A 22,979-nucleotide genomic window follows, 5' to 3' on the forward strand; every position below is an offset into this window, starting at 1 on the left:
TATTGCTTCAGTTATTTGCTATTCATGCTAATTAATTGGTCATGTGAGTGACATGATGCAGGACCTACGTCTGCCTGACTAACCCACGCCCAAGCCCATTGAGAGTTTTAAAGCCAGTCAAACCACCCCGCCCAGAGAGAATGTGCAGGTGTATGGACAGTTACTCGAGCACTCATCACTCTATTTCCATTGGAGTGTCTTTCAACTCAAACTCTGCTTGTGTGAATGTTCATAGGAAGCAAACCAAGCTTGGTTGAACACGCCATCATCAGGCACTCAGGTTTACGTGAACACTTCTGCAGTAGTCACACACAGAGTGGCCCAGCTGCAGAGGCTGGCGCAGAGCAGGCATGGAGCAGCAGGAGCCTGCCTGCTGGGCCATTCTATACACCTTTTAAGCAGTAGCAGCAGGGCAGTGTGCATGCCCACCTACTGTCTGCGCCCTACCACAGCTTGTGCACAGGTGAGGATCTGGGGCTGGAGCAGGTTTCATTGGGGTCAAGGTGCACACACACATTGGCTCTCCCCCCCCACCCCCCCCACCTCCACTCCATCTAATGCTCTCCAAAAAACCTACTGCTCTGGATGCTCTGGAAGGGAAAAGAATTGCGTCGCTATGCCCCCTGTTCTCCACTAATGCATGAGGGTAGGGTGACCAGATGTCCTGATTTTATAGGGACAGTCCCGATATTTGGGGCTTTTTCTTATATAGGTGCCTATAATCCCCCACCCCCATCCCGATTTTTCACACCTGCTCTCTGGGCTCCCTACATGCGTGCAACAGGGGGAAGGAATTGCCCTTACAGCCTCCAATTCTGCCCTCCACAAGATAGTTCAGTTTTCACTGGCTTCAATGCGAGTGGCACCATCGCTGTGTGAGATCAGAATTGGGCTCCTTGTTATTACTATCATTTAATATTTACATTACAATGCCACCTTGATGCTCCACTCAGAATCCATGGCTCATGGTGCTGGGGGGGGGGGGAGGGGCTATGTATACCTATATAAGGACATAGTAAATGCTGAAGGACAGTGGCTATCTACAAATGCAAGTGACACATAAAAGATGTGTGTAGGGGGCAGGATACAATCACATCTATACAATTTCATATACATATGTACATTTGCATTTTCTCTTATTATACATAGCATGCAGCAAGCCCCATCCCCCCTTCAATCTAATCATCACAAAACCACTGAGTTCTGTGTGGGAAGAGGGGTTTAAGTTCCATCAGTGTAAGAATTCTCTGTATTTTGAAAAGAAATTTAGCTGTGGAATGGTCCGTATTATTATTGGCGTCGTAATTATAAAGGAGTGTGATTTCCTACACTAGCCATATAAGCTTATTTCAGTTAGCTGTTGCACATTCTGGAGCTCGTCTCGTAAACAAACAGATGGTGACGCTAGTCATAAAGTAAAATGAATAAGGAGGGAACGTCCCAACCAGCACAAATCTACAGTGATTTGTAAAAAAAAAGTGACTAAAAGAGGAGCATTGAAGGAACTGCAGAGGGTGCTGAGACGTCTTTCTCCCCGTCCTGGGATTGTATCGAAGGCAAGATAATTATGTCCAGCTCTAGGGCATTCTGGGAAACAACAAGCAAAGTGTTAGTTGTATGGTAAACAGGTCCATTAAAGATTGTGAGGTGCTTAGATTCTAGTGTAATATGGGCCATACAAGTACACAGAGAGAGATATGAAGCAGAAACACAAGGGCTGATTATTGTTATAACGCCATAATATCACAAATCAGTTGAAATGTTATGGCCACCTGTGCTCATTTACTCACTGCCTCCATTGCCATCCCCTCAGCCATTGCCACATCTTCCACTGTCACTTCTTCAATCACCGCCACTTGACCATGGGCTCCCGCTCAGCCACCTCCACTACCTCCATTGCTATTCTCTCAGCCATCGCCTCTACATTAACTATGACTTTCTCTATTGCCTCTTCAGCAATGGTTATATTTTTTCCTTTAAGTAGTCCCAAAGTAACCAAGGGCATTGCTCATGGAGGACAGTACCACTCAGCGCAAATGACATTATGAGACACAGGTATTAAACAGATCAGTGAATGTGCAAATTGACTTTGAGTTGCATTCTGAAATAAAAACCCGCAGGAAACACTTGAAGTGAAAGTGAAGACTAGAGTAAATGGTGGAAAAAATCATGGCTATCTTTCTCCTCCAACTGAATCCCACAGTTCAGTATTTCCCATTCAGTAGAGCTGGTGCTTTGATAGAGCATTAGCCTAGGTACTGCAGCCTTGGATACATTACAAAGGATTGTAATAAAAATAAAATCAATTCCTCTTTCAGGTAGCAATCTGACTCAGACAGATACTCACCATCTGCCATGAAGCCCCTTACTTTCTGTCTTCTGTAAGAGACACACCCATGGTGTCTATCCTTAACTGTGCACAGCTTCCTTCCTTGTGCTGGATTTCGAGCAGATCTGTATTCCCAGGAATCGCTTGTGAATATTCAGCCAAAGCCTCTGTCTTTCCTATTCTTATTTTTTCATTTGTGTCTAATTGTTTTAGTGTGATTTTCTCCTCTACAGTTTCTGACTCTCTTTCTTCTGTTCTGTCATTCCCACCAGTGTGTCTCAATTTTGCCACCATATCTTCCACAAGGACTGCTTCCTTCTCCACTGCATCCCTGTCATATGCCATCTCCTGTGTCACACCTTCCACCTCAGGTGCTGCTTCTGCAGCTTCCACTTCATCTCTCAGAGACACTTGTGTCATCAACCTCTCCACCTCAGGCAATGTTCTTTCTGATCCCATATCTTCTTTGGGTATTATCTCCCCTGTCATCACCTTCTGCTCTTTAGAACCAGCCTCCTCCTCCTGGCCCTCATGTCCTGCTTCCTCTGTCTGCACTTCCCAATCCAATAATGCTTCCTCTGCATTTTCTTTCTCGCCAGGTTCTGATTTCTCTGTCTTCTCCCCTTGTGATGGTGTTTCATTGCCCATTACTTTCCCATTGTCTGCCGCTTCCTCTAACATTGACTCCTCAGATGCTGATATTTCTGACATTCCCTCTCCCTCTGCTGATTCCTCAGTCACCATTATTCTCTCCATTGCCATCCCCTCAGCCGTCTGCATGCCCTCCATTACTGTTCCCTCAGTCACTGCCATCCCCTCCATTGCTGCTCCCTCAGCCACGTCCTCTACATTTACTGTGGCTTTATCTATTGCCTCTTCATCAATAGGCACCTTTTTTTCTATTAACAACTTCCTTTTAGAAACTGCTACTTGGGACACCATCTTCTCTTCTGTTTCCTCCGTCACTTCCTCCTCACCAGCCTTCACAAGTTCTTCTTCCTTATATGCTGTTTCCTCAGCCACCAACTCCCCTGTGTGTGTACCTTCATCTACTACCTCCCCTTCAGTTTCTGGATCTTCTGCTGCTTCTTCCTCTTCAGAGGCTTCCACTATGCTCTGCCCATTTTTGTGTGCTGCCTCCTCTATTGCAATGTCCCTTTTTATTTCCCTGTCCAATGATGTTTCTTCCCTCAGAGGTGATGATTCCTCTACTACTGACTCCTCTTCTGTGACTTCATTTCTTGTCTCTCCCTCCTCTGGCGTTGTTTCCATTACATCCTCCTTCTCCTCAGATGTTTCTTCTGCTGCCTCCTCCACTTCAGAAACTGCTTCATCTATGGAAACCTTTCTTGATTCTACAGATTCCTCTATTTCAGTTGCTGCTCCCAATATGGGAACGGCTTCTACTGATTTCTCCAATACAAATTCTGTCTCTTCCACAGCCTCCCATCCCTCGGAAGCTGCCTCCTCCACAAGTTCCCATCCCTCCAATTCTATCCCCTCTGTAACTTCCTTTCCTGCACAGTCTGCTATCTCCATAGCTTTCTCTACCTCTGCAACTGAATCCTCCACAAGCTCCTTTCCCTCAGGCTCTGCTTCCTCCATAGCCTCCTCTGCCTCAGATGTTGATTCCCCCACATCTTCCTTTCTCACAGTTTCTGCTGTTCCCACAGCCTCCTCTGCCTCAAATGCTGCTTCCTCCACAGCCTCCTCTCCCTCAGACACCTCCTCAGCAACCTCCTCTCCTTCAGATGATACTTCCTCCACCACCTTTCCCTCATACGCTGCTTTTCCCATTGCCTCCTCGTCTTCATTTACTTCTTCTTCCACAGCTACATTTCCCTTAGATGCCTCCTCTCCCTCACATACCATTTCCTTTCCTGCCCTACTCTCTTCTAGATATTCTTCCATCATAGCCGTCTCCTCAGATGCTTCTTCTTTTACTGTAAGTACATTCACCGATGTCTGTCCCATCACAGCTGCTGCTTCTTTCTTAGCCGGTAAATCTATCTCCAGACCCATTTCATCACCTGCCACTTCAGTGTCAGTGGCACCTTCCTCAGCTACAAACTCCTCCTTTTCCTCAAGTGCTTTTTTCTCATCCACCATCTGCTCTTCTTGTACCACTTGCTCTGCTGCCGTCTGCTTTTCAAGTGCTCTTGCTACTTCTGCTAACAAAGCTCCATCTGAGGAAATAATCAAAACATTAGTTTTATTGTAATAATTATGTTAATGTTAAGACTTTTTATGAAGGGACTATTAGAGATGTCATCGTTCCAAATCACTGAAAGACTATTAGGCAGGGTGATGTGGGGGGAAACTTGGCCTGCTGCTTCCCATGATGCACCTGTCCTGTGGCTGTTTCCAGTGCTGTCATTCCGGCATCAGGCACAAATAATTGGGAAAAAAATTATGTTGCATGGCCCAGAAGTGACCTCAGAGTACATAGAAGAAGCAGCCATAGGCGTGACACTAAGTTTTAAATATTCAGAAATAGGTGCTAAGTCACTCATGCAAAATAAGCATGTACAAGAGACAAAATAGCAAGAGACAGCTGTGCATGCAAAATGGGTAATGATTTATGCACGTTTGGGGCTTGCTCCTATCCTCTTTGAAGTCAAATCTTTCACTGAATTCAGCGATGCAGAATTAAGCCAATTACTATTTGTGCCAATGCACCTGTGCCTTGTACACACAATTTAGGATCTGGTCATACTTTTGGAAAAACTAGCTCTAAATGCCATTGATGAGAATAAAAGAATCATGCTTTCCAGACACTGGTCTGGTGAGACATATGAAAAATCCAGAGTGGGGGGAAAGGCTGCCAGGCCCATAATACCTGCCTTTATTTGACTGGTGATTGATTTGATTGGGAAGACTGTCGCCTTCTTGTATTTCCACCACACCCCTCCGCCACGGCCTTCTTTAGCTTGGCTGGGCCTAAACATGCGCTCAGGGCACTTCGCTGCAGCAGCCCATCCCTAGGATGTCTAGCTAGAGATGGCTTTACATCCCTAGCCTGAAGCACATTTCTCTGTGGGCCACACCCTAGACACAGGAAGCTGGACGGACTCTTGTCTTCTCCATTTGGCTCCCCCAGAACCTTCTACTGGCCTGCCCAACTTCCTAATGTCACTCTTTCCACACTCTATATCAGCACTGACCCAAGGGAAGAGGAATTAGTGCATGAACCCAGATGCTGTGGTACTTCCTCCTGTCCCACAAGCAGTACTGAACTCGAGGAGATAGAGTTTACTGCTGTAAGCAGGTCCACTGAAGCAGAAACCAGGGGAAGCATGGTGCAGCCAGAGATTCTGAAAGAAGAGGGAGAACAGGATGGCAGTGACAGAACAGATGGAAAAAGGGAGTGCCAGGGAGATGACAGAAATAGGGGAACCAGATAGCAAGTGTGAAAAATTAGGACACTTTTGTTTCGGGGCAGGGCAGGGATATAGTTATGTATATAAGACAAAGCCTCTAATATCTGGATAGTCCCAATCATATCGGGACATCTGGTCATCCTAGATAGAGATCAGGGATAGCTGGAGAAAGAGCAACCAAAGAGGATTTGAGTTGGAGGGCGTACAAGAGAGAAATCTAATAAAAATCAACAGAAGCAGCGGCATTTTTTCCCCTCTCACCTGACCACACATAATATGATCTCCAATCATGTGACCAATACAACTTAAAACCCCCACATTGCACTTTGCTACTTCACAGAAATCCTGCTCTCCATCCTCTGCCAATACCCCCTCAGATAGATGTGCTTTGCAGTGAGTTTATTATTTATGTTAACTGCCAGCATCCTCATTTTTATGCATCTCTCAGGTTTTGAACTTTTAGCAGTGTTGGAAAAAAAAACAAAAAAACAAAAAAAACAATCCCAAACCTGTCTCTCTCCATTCATTTATCGATCCCTGTCATAATTTTCAGAAAAGGGACTCAGCCCAAAAATACCAGATCTAGACACTCCTGAATTTGGATCAGTTCAAATCTGTATCCAAACGCAGTCCAATTGCCCATAATTTTTAAAATTTAGAATAGATCATCTTTAAATTTCCTTTGCAGTGTGAATAAGGTAAAACCTCCCAATCTATCATCCTATCTTCTCTCACATGCTGCACCCGCTTCGAAGCAATAATCTCCTTCCTATTTTACTATATGGTAGCTAGCAAAGTATTCTGGGTCAGATTTAGCAAGTATCTTATACAATAACCCTTTTTCTTTTCCTCTCCTAGTAGAACCCTTATGTGAAAAAATATTGTGTGCTATAATCACAATGAATTGTGATAGTTTAGTGTCATCACCCAATTATAATAGGTAGACGATGCATTCCATTTTGTGCACCGCAATCAGAATATTTCAGGTCCTGTTCTCCTCTGCTAAAAAACTTGTGGAGAGCTGTTTTCCTTGTTCCCTGCTTAGGGCTAGTTTGGTACTTTGCTCTTAATATGCAATTGATCCATGGGAAGAGGTGGCTAAAACTGGATTGTCAATGCAGAAAAAATAAACCATATGTATTCGTTACAAAATAGCATTTAAAACCAGTCAGTCAGCTGTGTAGTTCCCTCAAAGGGAGAGTCCCTCTCCAAAGAATAGCTTGCATTCTGAATGTATCTCATTCAAAAGACCAACTGGCATTACATGGCTGAGCAGAGCAGAGCTCGGCCACTCACAACACCCACATAGACGCACACACATACACACTTCAGCTATGGCCACAGAATGGGCTGTGAAGCTCACTTAGGCAAAGTCAGGTCTAGAAACTGTCTCTAGTTCTGTTCCAGGCTGGTCACCTGTCTGACAGCAGTTATCTCATACTGAAACATGGCTCCTTTGTACAACTGGGATGAAGCCTTGAGGGCCTGATTCTGAGCTCATGCTGGTTTACATCAGTGTCACTCTATTAACTTCAAAGGAATTCTCCGTGATGTGAGAACAGAGTCAGGCCCAGAGAGTGTTTTATTTCCTGGCTGAGGTTGCAAAGAACAACTGCAGTGTCTGAATGTAGCAATATTGCTCTTTGAAGTCACTTTGGTTCCCTGTGGCAATGCAACTAACCAGCATCTAATACTATATTGAGTTGGAAAATGGACAAAATCCAGATCTGAACATATGCTCTTTCAATAGACTGATGTGTTACAAACAGTTTTTGCTCTTTAATTGGAGATATTCTGGCTGTAGCTTAACTTTTGCAAGAAAATAAGCTCCATGGTAATTTTGCCAGATAACCGCTGTTCATTAGTAATTGGGAATTGTTTTTAATAATTGGGCCCATATTTATAGGTTAATTTTTAAAAAATACTGGAATCCATAAAAAGAGTTGTTTTGGCCCATGTGCCTATATAATTTAACAGTCTGCAGCAAAAATTCTAGAAGCTAACGTGCTGATGACATCCATCTGTGCCATTATATATAAAACTCACAGAACAATGCAATCAAATCTGACAAATCTTGCAATCTGAAAGCTATATCTACAGGGAACAGAACAAAAGAAAGCTGTAATTCATGAAGGAGGAGAACAGGAGTAAAGAAAGTTACGATCACAAAGAACTGCACCATTTAAAAATTGTTTATATTTATTTGAGTGGCCAAATGAGCATGTTACTGTAAAAGTGAAAAATAAGTTGTTAAAGCCTATGTGCTTTACTCACAAATAAGCCCCATTTTGCTAATGCCTAAAACCAATGTCTTGTGTGATAAAGCTAGGTAAACATCTAGGCCAAGATTTCAAATAGTCATTAGTGCCTTTGAGTATATCAATTTCTGGGTGCCCAACCTAAGTCACCTAACAATCCAGCTCCTTTAAGTTGTCCCAAACTTGGCACCCAACATCACCTGTCATTTATGAAAATGTTGGCCCTACTGAATGAAAAAAGAAAATTGAACCCACCAGAAATGGTGAGTTCCAAACTCCCAGCCCAATTACTCATCCAATATAAAGCACTCTGCTAGTCCATAGAAACTGCAGCATTATTCCTCTACCAGTGAGCTCTCTCTCTTTCTTTGGGGACAGAACATTCAGACATTTGAAATGCCACCATGTTGGGGAACAATTATATTCTGTGATAATTAGATACAATAGCGGAAGTTAAAATCAAACAATTTATAACCTTATTCTTTTTTCGTTATATGAACCTGAATGCTACTTTGAAGAACTTTAATATAATTTATGTTCATTTGGGTTTGTGGCTAACGTAACTCCCTGTAACAGCATGGCTGACAAGAAGACCCAGTATAAAAATGCAGGGCTCTTCTGTTGAAAAAACCCTTGGTTCTGATCATATTAAAATCTTGATTAAGATTCCAGGCAGGGACTGGTGAATTCAGAGAAAATCCTGGAAGAAAACCCTTGGAACAGCCAAACTCCAGTTGAGGTTGTTGTTGTGTTACTGTCAATAAAGTCTAGGAAAGAGGTGAGTTGGGGACACAACGTAGTACTTTACTGAACTCTAGGCTGGGACTCAGACCATTGGCACACTCATTCATATTGACGATCATTTCAGTGAAAGGTGCTACCTTCTCCAGTCATAGAATAGAAGTATCCTGGCTCTGCTAGGACTGTATTTCCCCATTAGTCCTCATATTAAAATCTGAGTTGGCAGGCTGGAAGCAAAGTGAAACTTACCAGATTCCTATTTTCTGAATCAGTCTCCGCAAGCAATCACTCTTTCATGGCCTGAACTCTTTATCCAGAATCACGGTCAGCCCCTAAATGGTATCAGTTTTGCAAGCTTTACAGCTTTAGAAGTTGACTAATCAGTGCCACAATTTTATTCAAGGAAGGGAAGAAAAGAAAAGCTGAAGGCAGAGATGTGAATGTGAAAAAGAAGGTGAAAGAGGGGACTGACTGTTCTATAAATGGCTTTTCAGTGCAAAGTGAAATTTAATCCAGGTACCTGATCATATTAGTTATCCTCACCTTCTTTTATATTATGAGCTGTACTTGTTAAGTTCTCCTCTTCTTCATCTGTACTGGAATCACTGGGCTCAGGTTCAGAACTCAAACGATGATCATTTTCAATTGCCTCTGCTATTTTCTCTTGGACTGATTTGCAATCTTCAAAAAATATCACAAAATTACTAAAGAAGGAGCAAGGAAGAGAAATAATCAAAAAGCTTAAGGGGAAAGGGAATCATTCAGTTGTCTGAAATTGGCTTAACGAGAGCTGTAATGTCAGGGCAGGGTTAATTAAAATCCAGTAAGCCTTCACCAGTGATAATGCTTTGAAGTATATTAAAATCAAACAGCAACCCATTATAAAAGTTCATGCAGGAGGATCTACAAACATACATGCAGAAATCAGCCACAAAATCACCACAAAAACGCAAAACAACCTTTGTTAAGATGTTTTACATGCACAAGTAACAAAATTGTTTGATGAACAGAAACCTTTTATTGTCCTGTGCCTACTTTAAAAAAAAAATCTTACACCATATTTTTACATACTAAAATTTCCATATACAGTTCTGATGATTCTTTACATTCCTCTAACTAGTGAATTGACTGAAGACATAGTCTTATCTTGATGCATGGTCATATGTTAATGTAAATCCCTATATCTAGGCAAGAAATATTTGCTTCTCCTAAAAGCAACAACTCTGATGTTTAAGATTTTGTTTCATAGTCAAGATATGCCTGTGACATTTGTAGCATTATAGTTAAGCTTGTGCTATCCCTTCCATTAGTGTTTCATGTACCACAAAAAATTAGAAGATCCCATGCTTGTAAGGTGACACTGGTTCTTTGTTAAAAGAACTATTTCCAGAGATGCTGTAATGGCAGCTACCATTAATTCTAGCCCTGCATACAGACTAACTTCCTGGTGCCTCCTCCTAACTCTTCTCTCCTGCAAACTGGGCTCTTCCCTTCAAATACTATGCAAGTTGCTACAATTTTAGCTTCAATTTCAAGAGTTATATAATGTGGTCATATTACATTTATTTGTTATTAAGGGAGATTCTTTATGTTCTCCCAAATTTGCCATGACAATCTTGTACCGGCAGGCAGATGGAGTGGATTGGATCTACTAGGTCTTTCATATCTCTGATGTCTATGATTAAATGATTATTTTTGTCCACATGGTTCTTGTTTTGTCTTCATCTTCCCTAGTCTGCCCCTGAGACTTAGCCATTCTCCAGGCAGTAAAAAGGTTGTAAAATTTGATGGAGAAGTATACATTCTTTTATCTGCACTACTCTTATCCTATCTGTCACTTCCTCACACTGACAACTGACATAGGGCCTCTTTAAAGAGAAAAGTCATCCCAAATTCTATGTTCATTCAAATCTATAGCTATAAAATGATGGTTTAATTTCAGCACCCAGGAATTTGATCATGAACAATGGTCTTCTTTTGTGCCATATCTGTGGCAGGTCATTAGCTCAGTACATATGATTGTCTCATCCTTCCCATTTTTATTACAGCACTTAATCCTACCTGTATGCTTGCTAATGACTTCAATCTTCAACCACACTTAATACTTATCTAACAATCTAATGGTGAAATTGCTTAAGCTGAAATGCCTTATACAAGTAAAAGGAAAGTTTCAAGAAACATATACCTATAAATAATTCAATATGATCCCCTAATACTAAATTATTCCCTCTTTTTCAATTCTAAATGCATAACGTAGCAAAACCAAAGCACAGCGCAACCCAAAGCAATCCAACACCAATAGACTTGCAAATAATATGGCATAGCCTTCAGTAGTGTTTCCTTTACATATACTGTGCTATTTGATACATGCTGCACTGGAGCAGAAAGCAGCAGAAACAAAAACTAAGTGAGAGCATTACATAATCCACTGCAAAGTTGACATCCATAAAAATACAGTCAGAAATATTGTCTAGCATGGCTTAGAACTCCCTTTCTTCACATCTGCATTACTACAGAAGGCCACTTCAATACTTGACAGTGACACTTTCAGTATTACCAGGATATTCTCCTCACTACCCAGATGAAATTCAATCCCAAGTACTTACATTCTTCCCACCCAAATACACAATCCTACACAGCCTTACCCATGTGGGTATAGCCAGACTCCTTGCCCAGCCCCCAAAACATCCCTCCATAGTGGTGAGACTGGAGCATTAATATCCCCATTTTATGAACAGTCAAACTGACGTTAAGTGATTTGCTCATGGTAAGACAGTGAGTCAGTGACAGAGCTAGGGACAGAAACTGTGTCTGTTAGCTCCCAGTTTGGTTGCATTGCACCGTGCACTATGCACTGAACCATGATACATGGGAGATTTTTAGGAGTTTTTATGGAAACTGGTATTATAAGAATTACAAACCAATTCATCTCAGCTTGCATATGAATTCTCTAGGACTTCCTTCCTATGCTTGTGATACGAATGGGCACTGAGTTTTATAAACTTACATGAGATTTCAAACCTAAAGATATTGTGGTCCATGAAGAATATATACATCTATTATCACAGACTGCTTCAAAGCGTCATTGAGATGAACAAAGACTAGCCAAACCTTACATTGGCAAACCCATAAAATCAAAGAGTGAACTTACAACACATCACTGGTGATTATCTGGCACACATGGCAAAACGAAATTCTAACAGTTTTACATTGTACACTAAAAATAGTCCAATAACTGAATTTCCCATGCTATATCAAAATGCTATGTTGATTACTAATGGTAAGAACAAATGACAACACTTACATGCATTGGACACATCACACCTCTGTCAAGAGACTATACTTACCACCTCCTTCACCAACCTCAGGAGGCTCCTTGTTTGTAGCCTCTGTTTCCACAGTGCTGCCTTCCAAATGCACTAGAACAACCTCCTCCCCATCTTCCCTCATGTTGCTTCCATCCTCCTCCCCCTCTTCTCTTGCATTATTTTCTATTGACCCTATATGTTTGAGTTCCCCATTGAGTTCATCTGTGCCTTGATGATGTATTTCCATTATAATTCCATGAAGAACCTTAATTTCTTCCCTCATCACACCTTCTGCTTTTGTCTCTTCTGCTTCATCCATGTCTTCCTCCTCCACGGCATTGATTTCCTGATTTTCCTCAGTTTTGAGTGGTTTGCTCTCCCAACTCTCATTTCCATACATCTCACATGTCGCCGTCCTTTCAATGTCTTCCTTTTCATTGTCCTTCAACTTTTCAGCTTCAGAGTCATCTTCACTGCTATACAGAGCACTGCTGGATGAGAGAGAGGACGCAGACTTCCTATCTACAAACAGTAAACATAATTTCACTTTAATATTTTTCTATAAAGCATCTGTCCTCATTGTGCACAGTTCAATTACCTGTACCCGAAGGGCCAGATCCTCATCAGGGGTAAAGTGCCATTGTTCTGAATAAGAACGGCTCAGGATCTGCCCCAAAATGCCTAATAATTATATAGATAATTTCAGGTAATGTAGCTAACAAAAGGCAGCCAGGCTAAACCTGGTCAGGGCAGGAGGTCCAGTGCAAGCACATTTAGTGCACGTTGGTTAATCCAGGCCTGGGGGAGACACAGGTTCAAGTGCCTGTTCTACCTGATTCAGAGGGTGCCCTAACCAGCAGACTACTGGCTATTTTGATCTCTCCCTCTTCCATTCACTCGGGTTTTTTTGTCCCAGTGCAGAATGGGCAAATGTATGACATCTCAAACATTTTCAGATGATGGGGAAACCATTTCCTGCCCACCTCTAATTGTACTCTGTATTAAGCAATTGTGGATCTCTGTCCTCCTATAATGGCTGAACTACATAAAGAGGCTTATGAGTCTTCTACAGTTCCCAAACTAATTGATTTGGCCCCTTAACTAAAGAAGTAGATGTTCGTGCTTATAGATGAAAAGATACTGCATTCAACCCCTACAAACTCGGGCAGTGCTACAGTGCTGTAGGAAACAATCCTGCATTAGTATGGGAGATAAATGGGATATAAAATAGATCCTTTTTTTCTCTGCTTTATTAGTCTATGTTTGCCAAGTAGACAAATATAAAAAAACCTGAGAACTTGAATAGAATTGCATGGATGTAAACTGACAAGAGCAGAATTTGACTCAGTATTTCTTATTTCTAACTACAAAAAAGTGTATTATCTTATAAAACCTCTTTTTAACGTATTTTAGATGAATGGGGATTTTTGTGTTTGCTTTTCATTTCTCTGCTCTCGCTCCAATCATTCTTAGCAGTAGCCATCTACATTGATCACAAGCAATATCCCAGTCTGTATCATCTGTTGACAGTCTACTTACTTGCCCATCATTTATTGCAGACAATCACAATACACTCTCAACAGGTGAATCAGTGCCTGGGATAGTTAACAAAAATACAATAAAAACAGTCGTCATTCCTTTTAGATGATTAAAAACAAATCTCACCCATCATTCCTAAGCTCGATTCTTCTTTTCTTACCAGTCTCACAGCACTGTATCTTTCCCATGCTGAGTGACACAAGTGTATTTATCAAATGCATCAGCTTCAATTGTTAGCCAGCGGTTCAAATTTTCCATACTTTTCACAAATGTAACATATTTTGTAACTTCTTGCCCTTAAGGAGCATGTATCATCAAGGCAAAACTCAGCCTAGCCAAAGAATAAAAGCTAGATAGTTAATCATGTGCCATGGAAAGGATTTATTAATAGCTGAATCCCACTGCCGCAATATCATCTTCTATTTCATATTGTTGAAGCAGAATCCTGTCCATTGAAAAGCTGCCTCTTTTTCAGAATTCACTTTCAATAAACACAGGCCTTCGCTTCAAGAGCGAAAGAGCCCTGTTTGAATGAGCTATTGCTAGCTGGCTCTCTAAGAACAAAACCCTGTGCTCAGCACACTGGAGGTAGATAAAAATGGCTAAGGATTATGATGCCAATAAAGTAAACGGATGGTAGGAGAAGATAAATCCTTCCTGTGGCAGACTTTTAGTTCTAAGTAGAAAGAAATGTTTGAAAGCAGACTGAGTTTGGGTTCAACATGATGAAATTTCACAAGATGTTTTTGTGAGATTCTGGCCCACAATGATGAAAATCTCACAAACTGATTTCTGGAAATTTCTGCCACCTTGAATGGTAGAAATCTCTTTAAAGAGACCAGCTGTTCTCCAGAGACTTTGGATGCATTGCAGCCAGAACCTGAAGATCCTTTTGGCTTTACAGCCAGGAATTCAAACCCGGACCTGCTGGAAATCCACAATTTTTTGGATTCATTGTTCCAATTTGGGTCAGTCTCTAGCTGTAAACCAGGGCAGTGCTACAGCCATCCATTAACTGCTGCTAAATAAAAACTGCAGGACTCTTTCAGACTTTCCACCCTCAGTATATCAATGCCAGAGTAACTGTACATCCTGTTGACACTCGCTTCCATGTCTACAGGGAGCAATAAGCTAGAACCTGAAGAGCATTTACAGTACAACCAACTGCCAGAAAATAAGGCTCTCTCACAAATATTTCTAATTCCTCCGTTATGATGATGCTAAACATGCACCTTTCTTGACCAGCCTTCATGTTTCTAATGGCTTCCTAATATTCTTTTCTCTTTATTTTTTAACCAGAGAGAAAGAAATATTGATTCTCTGAGCTGTGGCTCACACAGTGTGAGTACTATCGACAAAGAACAAAGGCGAGCTCACTAACAGCACTTCAGTAAAGAGTCTCACGGCTATCCAATTAGCATGATCATTCTGCCTAAAATAATTTCTCATTGGGGATGCATGAGGAAGAGATCAATTACTATCCCACAAAATCAGTAAGGATCTACATTTTAAAAGCAGATGATTTGAAAATTGATCTTGGAAAAAATTCAGAGTGCACATTTATTTGCATGATACTGGGAGCTTTCCAGGAAGTACAATTTCTGCTACTAAATAGTCCAATTTATCCAGTTTAATTCAAAACTGCAATTAAAGCAAAGTGAATTAAAATAGTTCCAGGGATGGAATGTGAGAATTATAGGGCACATATTTTTGGAGGCATTTTGTCAATGAGAAAAGAATTTCAGACATTTCTGAATGACCATGTCATGCCATTATCCATGCGCACAACTCACAGTGAGTATTAGTATACTTCAGAGGGCTGCATGTAATAGAGCTAACGGAAAAAACCTAACTACACCTTAATTACGCTATGTTATCAGTGTTGCAGTATTTAATAGTCAAATAAGAAGTATATTAATTTAAGAACTAAAGACCCTCATTGTTAGTTATCTGTCTCTCTCCCCACACACAGGCACACGCTCATTTGACCATAACAAAATTGATACAGCTCAAGAAGCAACTAATTTGGTCACAAGAAAGCTGATTAGGCAAGACACTAATAAGCAGAAAACAATTTTTAAAAGTTTACTGATTGTCCATGAATCAGTTAATAAATTATTCCTGATAATCATTAGGGAAATGAAAAATTAGGAGTCTTTCTTAGCATTGTGGTGATTTTATATGCAAACACGTTTCAAATCTGGTATGCGTTTCTGAAGACTTTTAGGCTTTCTATAGAAAGCTGCCATTTTTTCTCCAAGAGCTGCTTTAGCTTTGCCTATTTCACATAGAAATACAAACGTGAAAGTAATGTTCACATTTAACTTGAGCAAATAGCTCACATATAAGGACAGTCAGATGGAAAACACCTGGTGTGTTAAAGATTACACACCTCAGAAGAGTGAGTCTGCTGACCAAGTTACAGCTGAGAGCAGATCCTGAGCTGACATCAATGGCCAGAGCTCCACTGCAATCAAGACAGCTATGAAAATTCACACAAGTTGAAGATCTGCCCCCAAAGTATTTACTTTGCCTAAATTCCTCCCTAAATTCCCCTAGACCCTTAGTAGCTACATCTTCATTTCTGATCATGAGCTATTCTGCAACATTGCTATGAGCTGTTAAACAGCTGTTGCATTGCATTCCAAAGCTGACTTATTTCTGCATTGGGTGTGAAGTGATTTTTCTAATGTCCCTTACCTCTTATATACATCAGAGAAATATTGCTATTTATACAGTAATTAAAATGTGAGATTTTCAGATGAAAGGCACTATGGCACTGAAAAGTGTTATAATGCTATGACACTGCTAATAATATGCCCTTCTTTCTTTCTTTCTTTCTTTCTTTCTTTCTTTCTTTCTCCTCACCCATGGCTGTGCAGTAATGTTATTGCAGACCAGAGCTGGATTAACTGAATGGAGGGTTTTGAGAACCAGGAATAGTGCAGCTAAGATGGAAGAGAGTTGCTATGTATTCTTCACTTCTGGTTGACTCCATAGTTTGCTGTTGCAGAGCTAGGTTATCTGTGGAGCAGCCCAGCAAACCTGCTGGGGAGACAGGATCCATAGCTTTTTAGGAGCTTGTGCAACAGCTCAGCAGGCCATGGACATTTTGTGATGGATGATGCCCTAAGTGTCACATAGTGTAATGTGTAGCTCAGTATAAATGCAGGCTAGATGTACATGGGAGGGCATACATAAAATGTAAAACACATATCAGGTCAAATACGCTGCGCGATGGTAAGAAAAAATAACTAACCTTGTTTATCTTCCTCTGAGTCACTGTTTGAGTAACCATCATTTTCATCTTTCTCACTGTCAGAGGCCTGCAGTGCCTTCTGTGATGAGTTTTTACTCTCCTTTTCATGGTCTAAATTATCTTTTTCATCATCTGAGGGTGACTTTGACAGTCCATTCATTTGATCATCAGCCTGTCCTTCTTCATTAACTTTCTCATCTGAGTTCTCTTCATCTGCTTCAAAATCTTCATCATACTCTGAAATAAAAGAAGACCTCTACCGTGAGACAGAAAATGGAATTCATAACTACTTAAAGTTCTTATTAACCAGAGAGAGGTTAACTCCATTAACCCTCTTTCCCCTTTGCATTTGCTCACTTCTTTTTACAATAAGTGAAGATATGAGGCCACAGGAAGGATTGTAAAACTACATTACCTCAAAAAATTGTCATTTTCTTTATATCTAGGGTAACAGAAATGAAACAAAGCTACTGATTGATCTAACAGGTGTCATTCAGGTGTAAAGAATAAAATCAACAATGAAAGGATTGGACAAAGAGGAAGATAGACAAATACAGGAACAACATATGAAGGGAACATATCCCCATTATAGGGGGTGGGGAAACATGCTGCAAGGAAAATTAATTGAAGCAATGGATAAAGCATCAGAAGGCTCATATGTTCTACGTGGGAAGTAAGATAAAGGTGGACTGACAAGGCTAATTAACAGAGAACTGTCCTACAAAATAAATTAATGATTCAAACCCAGCAAAAGGGCACTGCAGAGGAATGTTCTTATTATTGCACAGTTGTTCTAATACATTCATTTGGTTCAGGGTGAATTCCTAGCTCCATTGATGCTAATGGCAAAACTCCCATTTTGACTTCAGTGGGGACAGGATTTCAGCCCAAGTCTCTTACTGAGAAGTTGAAGTGTGTGTGATCGGGAACATTTGATAACAACAGGGCTTTGTATGTAATTCAAAACTGAAATTATGTGTGTGTTAGGGAAGGTTCTCCATTCCACCCAGAAATAGACTAATTATATTTCCACAAATCACAACATACATAAATCCCTTTTACAATAAAATATTTACATTGCAACCATTAATTTGCTGCACAGTCTGCAGAGAGGCAAAAAAAATGTATCATGAAAGAGAATTGTCACATCAGACACGCTCCAGCTGTCCCTCATGGCAATAATTTCTCACCTTTCAAATTTAATTGTTCACCTCTTTTTCTTCCCACCAATGTTTTTAAAACGTTGAAGTGACAAAATGCCAAAGACAGAAGGGAAGAGTATCTGATGTGGAACCAATTAGGCAAATAAACAATTATCCCTACAAAGAGAATTAAGAAAGTAAGTAGATTCATTTTCTACATTCAAATCAATTGAGATTCCTGCTGCATCTGAAGTGGCAAGCCTTCTCAGATAATTTTCGGAGAGATGTCCACCTTTTGAAGGGAAAAAGGCACGAATAATCACAAAAACGTACACCTAATGCCTAATGAGGAAGTTTTGTGAGGGTGCAGAAAACTCATGAAAGTGAGGATAGGAGCAGAAAGTGGGAAAATATTTATGGGAAAATAATATGATATATTATGAAAAAGGCTTCTTTTAAATAAGAAGTAATTGCATAAATAGGAGATGCTAACAATTTTTCTATACCCAGATAGATAGGTATGCATATGTCAAACAAACAGATGGAAAGGCATTGGTAGTTATTTTGTACAAGAAAACTGCCAGCTTAAAAACCAAAAAGGACTCTAACGAGGAGGTGAACAGATTTCTTTCACTCTACATAGGCAGCTTTCAGTGCTATAGCACCATTAGGAATGATAGAATGAGGATATACTTTATTCAAGACAATCTTCTGTGTTAGATTTATAGTATCTCCTCTATAAGGTCAAGTCTAAGCAGAACAAGAGTGATCCTGAAAATCAGATGCTGATCGCAAATGCAAAGAATGAATGAACTGTACAACCAAAAATAATAATCTACTGTATGTAGGCTCAAGCCTTGGTATTCATTTCCTCCGGGACATTTCTGTGATGCTCTCACCATTGTATCGAAATACTTCACAAATATTAAGGGGTTTATTTTCACCCTGGTAAGATGAGAGGGTGATATTATCCCCTCGTTACAGTTGAGGCACAGAGGAGTTACCATCAAAATTGTCCACTAATTTTGGTACCCAACTTGAGATACCTAAGGCCTGATTCACAAATGAATTAGGCACCTGAACTTGCAAATATTCACCTAATAGGATTTTAAAAAGCACTTAAATGAGTTGGGCGCCCAACTCCCATTGACACAGTCTGGCGCCTGCCACCCTCTCCCTATCCCTCTACACACACTTTAACCCCTCCACTCCTGCCCCCTCCCCCATCCTTCGATACACTCCCTGACCCCTCCACTGCTGCCACCTCCCCCTTCTGCTCCTATGCACCCACTTCAAGCCCCAGCTCCTGAACACTACTCCCCGTTTTGCTCCCCTCTTCCACCTCCCACCCCCATCTCCTGGCTGCTACCCCTCCTCTCCCTCTGCATCTATATGCCCCTCCGGCTCCCTCACTCTTTCCTTCCCTCCACCAGCTCCTGTTCCCCTCCCCCTTTGTTGCATCTCTGCTGTCTTCTATCTCCCTCTGCTCTCTCCTCACCCCTTACCCACTCAGCTGCTATACATCCTCTGGCTCCTGTAAACCTCTTTCCCCAGAAAACAGGTTCTTATAACGGAAAGTATCCTGCAACCTCAACTATAAGCATTGTTACCTGTATTGCCTATGCTATCCCACAAACACACACACGTACATGTATATTTCTTAGATCTCTGTCATTCATTACCACGGTAATCTGGACTGGGGCCATTTCCACTGTGCCGGAGTAAACTGTCTCCACACTAAGGGTTTGTATCAATGTAGTTACACTGGTTGCTAAAGTCACTGTGTAGACAAGACCTTATACTTGAATTATGAAAGATTTTGAAATTATATTTGCTGTTGGTACTTTCTGTAGTACAGAACCACACAGAGGGGATCAAGACCCTGTGAGGCTAGGCACAAACACATAGCAAGAGACAGTCCTTGCCCTAAAGCGCATCCAGTCTAAATAGACAAGACAGACATAGGCGGAGAAGTGGAAAAGAGGTGAAGTGACTTGCTTGAGGTCATTGGCTGAGTAGGAATAGAGCCCAGGTCTCCTGACTGGCAGTGCTGTGCCCTCTCCATTAGACAATTCTGCCTCCCCATTTGTGTTCCTTAACTGGACTTTTTGATACAGTACCATTTTTACTAGCAGTTTCCTGGTCATCTTCGTACTCATCCTCTGCTCCTTGCTGTGTTTCTTCTTCTCTTCCCTCCTCTCCCATTTCCACATTATCCTCTGCAGGCTCCTGACCCTCTCCATGAGCAGATGACATTTCTGCTGTTGAGTGTTTGTTCGCCTCTTGCTCGATGCTGCCCTCACTTGGCTCGTTGTGCTCCTCATCCTTCACTGAATCCTCTTGTTTTTCTCCATCGTCTTCTTTCATCTTTTTCTTTGGGGGAGAGGGTTTTTTGTCCAGGCCCATTGCAATAATACACCTAACAAAAATAACATGGGAGATTTGGAAATTACACATTTTTCCTTCACTGAACAATGGAAAGGTATGAAGCATAACCTGCCACATGCCTAGTGAGTTAAAAATAAAACAAATCCGTGCCTCAGCTTCCCCACAACATTTACCCACCTCTGTAAAGCACTTTGGAATCCTGAGATGAAAGACACTATGGAGGAAATCCTGGCCCTGCTGTACCATACAGAAAGGAGTGTGGTAACCCTTTAGAGCTACATATGGTAGTTTTCCACTGGCCAAATCAATACAAATCAATGGTAGAGTCTGGTGTGCAGGGGGATAAGGTAAATGGGTTCTATTGTGATAACTGGGCCTACAGATTTACCCTAACTGTGATTTCTACTGTAAAAAGTGAGCATAGGTTCATAAGATCTCACAATAACCCATAACAACAAATGTTGATCGGTAATGGAACAAAAGGGAGATAGAAAGACTAAATTAGGCTAAATGAAAAGACCTACTGATATAACTCACGGGCTGTATTAAGGTCATTCTTGATAAACAAGACAAATATGGAATCAGAAATCAGCGAACCAAAATTGGTATCAGAAACTAATCCTAATTGGTGGATAAAAATAATCAAGGAATGGGCTGTTCCACCCACCATTCCCTTTGTTGGTTCTTAAAGAAAGAGACTTTGGGAGTGGGAGAAATTGGCTGCTGGAGCAAACTTCACCATCCTGGCTGTCACCCACACCACCTCCTAGGTCCCCAGGCCTGATCCTGAGAGATGTTCCAACTAAACCAGGGCAAAGAGAAGGACCCAGACAACATCACCATCTACCAGCTCCAGCTAAATCCCAACACCATGTGAGATTAAATGGTACCAGACTTTAACAGCAACAGCTCCAGCACATCTCACTTAACTTCTCTTTTCCCCCCAAAAGGACAGTTATTACTATTTTAACACCATCTAAGAGACTGTCAGACAAGGGGTTTTTTCCTTATAAAAATTCTCTCCAGCCAAAGGGAAAGGGAACAAAGGATGTTGTTAAAATTAAAGCCTTATTTCATACTTTACATTTCAAATGCTTTAACTGTTTTTCTTCTTTTCTTTATCCTTAGTAAAATATTAAAAGGATTTTTAATGGTGTGTTTGCAGCTAATCAAGAAGCTAATCCACAGCACACCAGCTTACTGCACAGTAACATCTTGTGTGGACACTGCTGCAGTGCAGTGAACATCCTAGAGAGTACCCCAACACCCATGGAAATCAATGGGAACCTTCACTGAGCTTGGGATCGGGCCCTGAATCTGTGGATGCAAAATTACCCCCAAAATTGTGTTCACAACTTTGCCCCTGAAAACACAGAGAGGTAAAGCATGCCTTTACATGATGTGACTTGTAGGGGACATGAAAATACAGCTGTCACTACTGGGAAAGGAACCTTGCAAAAGGGGATCTTTAGGTCAATAGCTAAAGTTGGTAGGGCTAGTGGGAGAGAGAGATGAGAAAAGAATTTCATTAATCGTTAGGTTTTTTCAATACGAAATAATCTGAACCATTTCTCCAGGCTCATATTGCTTTTCAGATTTGAGCTACTTTGTATATTTATTGAAATAGTACATCTTTCCCTAATTCAGCTGCTTTTCACTCCTCAGAGAATCCTTATCACAACAATGATAGCGTAACATTTACATAAATTATGTAAATGTTAGTTTGAAGTGGAAAGATGCATGGAATTTCTCCTCAGAACTTAGTGCTTATCTAAAAAGTTAGTTTGGCTCTATGGGGGTTCCCCTCTCTCCCCTTCCCCCTCCTCATCCAGTTGTTTATTGTTGTTTTTAAAATATTTTATTAAAAGAAAAAATTATTCCTTACACTGCCTTGAAATCCAAAAGACAGATTCTTTTTTTATTAAAACTGAAGCTTCTTGGCATAAGCGCCAGCTGTTGATCATGGCATGGACTTTGGTCATAAAGAGAAGGAAGGCTCTGTTGTGCTCATATTTGTTTTCCGCATCCTGGGCAACATCCGGTGTTGGCCTACCCTGCAGCCAGGGAAGTTACAATTCAACTGCTGAAGCAGAGTTGTGCTGCTGAATCTAAGATTTCATTGTGTTTTTAAAATTATATATCTTGCTTGCGTGGTGGCCAAGAAAATCTTAAAAATACAAATTCAGTGTAAACTGACGTAGTGATGTCCACCTGAGTCTGCAAACAATAGGTATGAGAGATGGGAATGACCCACCGAGATAAATGGATTGTTAACTCTGAAACTTACAGGTAGTTTAAATGGCAGCATTGTCACTTGTTTCACTGCTGATCATTTTCAGCGTAAAATGATTATGCCATTTTCAGCTAGCATACTTATCCAACAATGACAAAGCACTTTCTATATCTCTCTGGTTGACAAAAGGCCTTTTTTGCCCCTTCCCATGCTGACAGATATTCCAACTTCCCTCTGACAAATGCTCTGATGTAGTTATACATCTTCAGTTCAAAACTCTCTGGCAAATTGAAAACAGAAAACATGGGTATGACCCAAAAAACCCCTTCATGCCAACTAGCAAGAGGGTTACAAGAATATCCTGATTCTGGTCTGTGCATTCTGGTTCAACGAAGAATGTCA

At 41.0% G+C, this 22,979-nt stretch overlaps 1 protein-coding gene across 1 annotated transcript in view; it reads right to left on the bottom strand.

Moving 5' to 3' along the window:
- Window positions 1-2,353: 2,353 nt before the first annotated feature.
- ERICH3 (glutamate rich 3) overlaps window positions 2,354-22,979 on the bottom strand; it is a 50,080-nt gene continuing 29,454 nt past the window's right edge. Inside the window, exons 10-14 of the mRNA XM_067563320.1 lie at window positions 20,077-20,375; window positions 16,815-17,051; window positions 12,056-12,538; window positions 9,252-9,389; window positions 2,354-4,515 (exon numbers count right to left, since the gene is read on the bottom strand). Coding sequence (XP_067419421.1) covers window positions 2,366-4,515; window positions 9,252-9,389; window positions 12,056-12,538; window positions 16,815-17,051; window positions 20,077-20,375 — 3,307 coding nt within the window. The 3' untranslated portion in view covers window positions 2,354-2,365. The remainder of the gene's footprint in view (window positions 4,516-9,251; window positions 9,390-12,055; window positions 12,539-16,814; window positions 17,052-20,076; window positions 20,376-22,979) is intronic.

This window comes from Emydura macquarii, unplaced genomic scaffold, assembly GCF_026122565.2.
Source record: "Emydura macquarii macquarii isolate MOO-44397 ecotype Brisbane River unplaced genomic scaffold, CSIRO-AGI_Emac_v2 contig_2481, whole genome shotgun sequence".
In the NCBI taxonomy this organism is placed as follows: Eukaryota; Metazoa; Chordata; order Testudines; family Chelidae; genus Emydura; species Emydura macquarii.